The sequence below is a fragment of the Periplaneta americana genome, chromosome 3, assembly GCF_040183065.1.
Source record: "Periplaneta americana isolate PAMFEO1 chromosome 3, P.americana_PAMFEO1_priV1, whole genome shotgun sequence".
Lineage (NCBI taxonomy): Eukaryota > Metazoa > Arthropoda > Insecta > Blattodea > Blattidae > Periplaneta > Periplaneta americana.
Window position 1 is genome coordinate 8,639,044 of NC_091119.1, and position 7,361 is coordinate 8,646,404.

Genomic DNA, 7,361 nt, shown 5'->3' on the forward strand with positions numbered 1-7,361 from the left:
AAATGCCGGTACCTACTTAAGAAATTAAAAAAGAAAAGTTACCTTTAAAATGCATTCAGTGCATCTCGTATGGTTACTCTCCTTCTTTGTTATCAAGTTCACGTCAGCGGTCGAGCTTATCCCTATTTACGATATGGAAAATAGTTAATATCTTAGGAAATAGCATGGAGTACGCCACGCGATAAGATCTGCCCTAAAAATATTGCCACTTTTAAACAAAAACAAATGACACCCTTGTTTTTGAGGCTACTAATTTTGACGTTTCTCACAGGAAATACGCACTGAGTTCAAATCATGCATAAATACATTTACGGATAAATTGAATTTGTCATCCAGGTTCCAAAAATTATTTATTTCAAACTATGATTCATTTGAAAGTAAGGAGCAGGAGGTATTAAGTTTATTCTCAAATTCTCAAAGTTATAACTTTTTTCAGATTACTAGATGCAGAATACTTATACATTCTAAAATAAAATTAATAATAACCATATGCAGTTACTGTAAAGCATGAAATATGAAATAAACTACGCAAAACCATTTCTCTGATGTGGTCATTTGCTTATCTCGCAAGCAACGGGTCACATGTATTCTGCAAATTTTTAACTTGCTAGCCGCTTGAGCGCAACTGTCGCGCCAGCTGTGATGACAATCGATTCTATCGAGAGTTTCTAGTTTTCTAACAATTGGCACTACTGTAGCTTTACGAAACAAACGAAATCTGTGGTGACGTAGTTCCTTTTTCCGGTAACTGGAGGTAATGTGGAAACATGTTTTGAGTTGAATTATAATATCCGATGAAAACGAGACCATCGTAGCATATAATTGGAGTTTAACTGTAAACTTATTAATTCTGCTTTACTGTGTATTTCAGGTACGCATTTATTGTGGAAGATGTCCGACACAGAAAAGTAAGTATGTCAGCTATTACATATAACCTACAACTCCATACATGTTTATATAAAACTAATTAGTTTCGGCTTTTATGCAGAAGTAGCTACATTAAATTTTATGATGAGCTTACAAGGCAGGCTCCCTCTTCTGAGGAGTTACCCAATTTAATTCATGCTGTGAATTGCCTTTCTGAAAATGAATACTTTTGTGTTTATTGTATACTCAGTTAATGCCTTTAATCAAATTACTGATCAGATATTGTTTTCTTCTTTAGTGAAGAAACCCCTACTGTGGCACCCACAGCGGGGATGGACATCAATACAGCCCTCCAAGAAGTTTTGAAAATGGCATTGACCCACGGGAGTTTGGCACATGGACTGCATGAAGCAGCGAAAGCATTAGACAAGTAAGACAATTAAAAACTTAGTAACTGATAAGAATTACGGATAGGTAAAATTTCAGTATACGGATACTTCACTGACAATTATCTTAAAATACTAAAAAGGGCTGATTTGTCTGTGTTTGTCGAATGCTTACGAAAAGGCATTTTTCAGTGCCAATAATTTATTTTGTGTGCGGAGGTTGGAATTTTGGAATAAGAGGGGAAAAGAAGGTATGCACGTTCTGAAATTTATCCAAAATGAGTATCCTTGCCCTATATTCATATTTTATGGTAATCATATAGTTTTTATCTCTGATTGAGGTTGTGGCTGATACATCTGTTATCAGGCAAGTGCAACAGAAAAGACAAGACCTATAACATGTGCCGTGACTATCACCAGGGTGAAACTAGTGTTGAGATAGTTCCGGTGATTTTAGAAGTGAAAATTGTGTAATTTACAAGGAATTTTTTTTTTATTATTATACATCAGTTATTATAATATGTAAAATTTTCCTTACAGACGCCAGGCTTTGCTGTGTGTTTTGGCAGAAAACTGCAACGAGCCGATGTACAAGAAGCTGGTTCAGGCACTTTGCAATGAACATCAGATTCCATTGATCAAGGTGGACAACAATAAGAAACTTGGCGAATGGGCAGGTCTCTGTAAGATCGACAGCACAGGCAAGGCTAGGAAAGTTGTCGGTTGCTCCTGTGTTGTTGTTAAGGTACTTACTTTTAATACGTTGTTAACATCTGAATATTTAAGAATATTCGTTATCTTGTTTTGGGAAAATGTTAGAACACGGACTGCACCTGCCATCCCCACCCCAAGTCACTAGGGGACTGTGGGAACTATGGGTAATATGGGCGGGGGGGAACGGCGATGTGAGGGAAAAAAATTCCCTCTTCCTTTCCCTTCTCTCTTTCTCCTTCTCTCCCTTCATCTCTTCATGTGGTGGTATTCTGTTCTATGTCCTTGTTGTATATGTTATTTGTCTTCAGTCTTCATGTTATTCATCTTCTTTGTTGAATCCTCAGCAGCCTCTCAGGAGAACACGTGTTCTTGGTTTAAAAATTTTGGAACTCGTGTATATATATTGCCCATATTGTGGGATGCAATTGTCAATCATGAATAAGAAATTACTGTGTAGACGTGATGGTGTTAGAGATAAATTATCGTGAAAGTAACATTTGTCTCCACATAATAATGTTGAGGTATATATATGTTATAATAAAGCGATTTATGTTGTATTTTAAGTGCATAAATTAATGAAAATTCATGCAACTAGATGGCGGGCGGGGAAGCAAAGAAGCGTTGAGTTAACAGGACCTAAGCCACGACAGGCCAATCAGAGAAAGAAGGGGTGGCGAAATTAACAGGCTGGACATCTTGGCATGCCGACAGTTTTGTGCCGACGTGCGAAAGGGTTGAATGTCTGACTGTGTTGCTATTGTCGATATTTTCTCCGTGCATAACTTTAGTAGTGATATCGGTAAGTTGATACGGTTTTTGCAACAGAAAGGGTTATTAGCAAGTACGTACACTTGCCCTAAATGTGGTGGCCGATGTAAATTCCGAACAGGCAGGACCAAGCGAGGATACTTGTTAATAATTCCCTTGCTAACAAGAATCGGTATCTTAACGAAAGGTACTTTTCAGTGCCTACAAATAATCAGAAAAGAGCAGAGTCAGCATTTGTCAAATGCACATCATCATGTTTTCGAAAAGGCACTTTTCAGTGCCCGACACCCCTCGTCAGGGCTTGCAGCCCCAACACCCCACTTTTTTACATCATGTGCTACATGTCGGATCATCATCAGGGCTTGCAGCCCCGATACCCCACTTTTTTACATCATGTGCTTTTCCTCGATGTTCACGGAGATCGTCATGGCCGCCGTGATGTTTCGAGGTGGCACGTGTCTCGAATGGAGTGAGATGCAGCATGAGAACGCGAGAGAGGGAGGAGTCTGCAAGGAAAGTAGCAAGTTGCGAGGTAGGTGCGGTGGGGGTAGAGGGGAAGGTTGCAGTCTGTGTTCTGGAGTTGTTTTCCCTCGCACCAGTGTTGTTCAGCATCTATTGCCATAGAGAGAGTGTGTGTATATTAGATATTGTAGCCGGGAGAAGAAATCAATCTACAACACTCAGAAATTCTTTTTAAGCTTTGACTGTTGGCTAGTTGTGTACCACAGCAGTATCATTGTAGGTGAATGTCCACCCAGCTTATAATCTCTTTGCAAGTTTGGCAATCCAGTTTTTTTACATGTCAGGTTGACATGAGACACCAGGCTTTACTATCCTTCTGAAGGAAATTACACATTTTATAGCTCCACTAGCTGAAAGCAACCGGTGTTGCACGGGTTGCCTTCTTTGCTTCTTTTCTTCATTAAGCTGGTTGTTAAGAGTTTTCGGAAATCTCAGAAACTCAACTGTAGACAACCAAAACGAATTGTCTTTCCTCATCCATCAAGATGAATCTTTACATACCGTCACTTACATGAGTTAATGAACTTCTTAGCCAAATGCCTGAAAGGATTATTTGAATTTAAAACAACTGCAGATCAGGCAACGAAAGAAAAGTTTCATCAAATATATATAGATATATGTGTGTGTTTGTTTATTTATTCTGGCGTAGTTAAGGCCACCAGGCCTTCTCTTCCACATCACCAGAAATACAAATAAAATAATAAAGTAAAACCAAACGAACATATGTATAAGCTACAGTCACACAAACTTTAAGGCCCGATTGTATAAACCATTTAATCTTAGATCAGAGGTTAAATTGATCCTTGTTTCAGCTGAACTTGGAATTTTGTGTTGTATAAAGTCTAATCTGAGATTAATTTGTCTCAAACTAAAGTCAACTTTGACTGAAGAAATTTCTCCGATTAAGTTAGATGATCCAAGTTCAGTTATTTCTTTTCTGTTTGAAATATACGAGTGACAGATTGTGCAAATAAAATATCCATTATTATTAATATTAATAGATATGATAGGTACATTTATATATATTTCTTTCAATTTCTTGCCTTAATACACAAACATTCTTATATTTTATAAGGCTCTATCGTGTTCAGCAGTATCAAATAACATAACCTATAATTATATTATGTTTATAACAACCATTAATTATTAATGGATATGATAGCTACATTCATAAATGTTCAATTAACTGTATTACTAAACGAAAATTGTCGTTTTATAAAGCTTTATTATGTTTAGCAGTATCAAACACCATAACATAACAACTTGGAGAACAGTCAGCCTTCTTCTTAGTGTCCGCCATTATTTACATTGCACAAAAAAAAAAAAACTGTCTGCAACAGAGCGTACGGAAAGTCGCCAAAAAGTAGTTGTAAAGTTGCTAGATTTCTCATTATCAAAAAAGGAAGCTTACATTTTGTCACTATGGGGTGCTAAAAAGGTCACTAAATCCCTATTTAAGCAATATAAAAGTTAAAAGAAATTGTTGTTGAAAAAGAGTTAAAGTCGCTAGATTGGCAACACTGAACAAACCTGTATAACATGGTCCGCGCATCACGTATTTCACCTGTTTATGCGATGTTGCCAAATCCTTTTCACGTGAACTTAGATTGCATTTGAACCAAGGTGATTTGATCGCAGAAAAGTTTTATACAATAGAAGAAGTGTCGGAACTCGGTTCACTTTTCGATCTTCGATCAAAGTTGATCTTTAGTCAGGGAGTTTTATACCATTGGGCCTAAATGAGTTAGCATTGTCTTGAAGTACAGCAAAACAAAAACACACCCCTCAGTCCCTATAGGCCCTCTTAGCATTGTATCAATATTCTACAGAGCTTACATTTTATCTCTGCCGGTCAGTGACTGTTAAGTTTCAAGTGGCTTATCTTAGTCATGGCAGTCAATGTTTTAAAAAGCATTACAACCTTTCTGCCATCTCCTTTCCTCCCCCGCAAATGTGACGTTGTACAGAGGCAAAGATAAAATAATTATAAGATCTGTACATTGATCTGAAGCTGTGCATTTCACGTAATTTCATGTCTGTGTGTGCGCTTTCACTTGAATTTCAGAGACAGCTGACAATAAACAGGGAATTCCCTTGTTCCCAGTCTGAACCCATTGGGGTGTCATCAAGAGCCAAAATTTCTCTCTCTATCGGTCGTACCAAAGAATCAATATACACGTATATAATTTAATATTGGAAGATTTTTTACCCCTTGACCGCTATATTACTATGTTTTATATGACGTGAGAAACTATATCTCACAAATTCAGAACATATTATATTAATTCTTATGTTATACACGGAATGCAGATACAATATAAGTCCGATTCCTTTTCCTGCCTGCAGTTATTACCATAACTGAAAGTATCTTATTCAAAGAACTCCCATTTTATGGGGTAGTAATATTCCTGGAAGGTCTGTTATGTTTTTTGTTTATAGAGAATGAGTGATTGTTCCTGTTGACCATTTTTTTTCTTTCCAGGATTATGGTGAAGAGACACAAGCTAATGATGTTCTGAGAGATTACCTGAAACAATCAAGGGATCCTTGAAACATGTAAAGACCTTTTCAACTATAATAAAAATTTGTATTTAAAAAACGATAAAATGATTTAAATGTTTCCAGACTTGTTCATTCATAAATACTTCCCATGCCAGACCTTGTTCTTACTAAGGTCTGTCCAGACCAAACACTCCATGCAGCACAGCTGGGTTTGACGTCAAACCGTATGAAACCGTGCAAGATTGTGCTACTTCATCAACAAACACAACCTGTATAGATTTTTTTGTTCTTGCACTTTCTATTTGGACAGTATCCTAGTAAGTGTGGAGTGCGCAGGAATTCCTGTGTGAGTGGGATCAAAAAAAATTATGCTCGGCTGCAAATTGCTGGTGATATTGGTTGTCGTTAAATTCAAAATTACGTCGTTTTTATTCTCGTTTGAGAAAGAGAAAAAGTCGACCTGGTTGGTGAGTTGGTATAACCCTGGCCTTCTATGCCAAAGGTTGTGGGTTCGATCCCGGGCCAGGTCGATGGCATTTAAGTGTGCTTAAATGCGACACTCTCATGTCAGTAGATTTACTGGCATGTAAAAGAACTCCTGCAGGACAAAATTCCGGCACATCCGGCGACGCTGATATGAGCATCGTTTCAAAACGTATTAAGTCCCCCAGTGGACGAAATTAAATTTGTTACTTTCTATTTCTTTATCTTTCATGCTGTGAAGTTTGATGGTTCCAAGTCGTCATATTTGTAAACTGTGAAACCAGTACTTAAAAATGGTTTTGTGTAGAGTTTTGAAAACTTGTTCAGTTTACGAGTAATTCAGTTTTTCGTTAGTCGTGTAAAAAAATTGTAAGTTGGACATAATATGACTTGAAATGATGCTCCTCATATAACCTCTGCAGTTGCGAGCGTCGTTAAATAAAACATGACATTTAAAAGAGAAAAATAAAGTCCATGTGCACAGGAAAGAGTAATAACAGTAAATTAAACATTTGCAATTTTGACTCTTCGATTCTCCATATTCACACATGTTTGCAACTATTGGAACATCAGCAGTATTGCTTTAAATATTTGGGGCAGATCTATGCTGTTCAGCATCTTCGGCACAGCACAGTCGGTCTGGATGAAGAATTTTATACATATATTTTTAAAATGGTGAGTGAAATGAAATAACCTAGAAGGAAAATTCTCTAATAGGTTTAGAACATTGCTACATTCTCCACGATTACTCGAATGTTCTTAGATTACAATGTCTTTATTCACAGCAATATTCATTAGCTTGTAAGTGGACCATCACAACTTTTGTAATTATTGATGTATGTATATGCTAAGAAAACTACATAAGGGCTATTCCATGTGAAATCAATCAGTAAAAAACCTCGCATTTTTTTTATACTTTAATTTTTTCCCTACTTATACAAGGTGCTGAGGGTAGTGCATTTTCAAAAATATACTATCGAAAGTCAAACGGTTTTCGTATTATCGAGTGACAAATTTAGCGTATTTTATAAAAACAAGCCTCTGGAACCATTTACTGCAGAACGTTGAACGGGAGCTCATTTTGAAGCTGACATTTGGTAGGTTATGTTAAGAAGTAAT

General features: G+C 36.9%; 1 protein-coding gene across 1 annotated transcript; it reads left to right on the plus strand.

Moving 5' to 3' along the window:
• Positions 1 to 663: 663 nt before the first annotated feature.
• Positions 664 to 5,877, plus strand: RpS12 (ribosomal protein S12). The gene is made up of 5 exons (XM_069819971.1): positions 664 to 754; positions 872 to 908; positions 1,166 to 1,297; positions 1,794 to 1,998; positions 5,740 to 5,877. Exons 2-5 carry the CDS (start codon positions 892 to 894, stop codon positions 5,806 to 5,808), a joined length of 423 nt encoding a protein of 140 aa, XP_069676072.1. The 5' UTR covers positions 664 to 754; positions 872 to 891; the 3' UTR covers positions 5,809 to 5,877.
• The last annotated feature ends 1,484 nt before the right edge of the window (positions 5,878 to 7,361 follow it).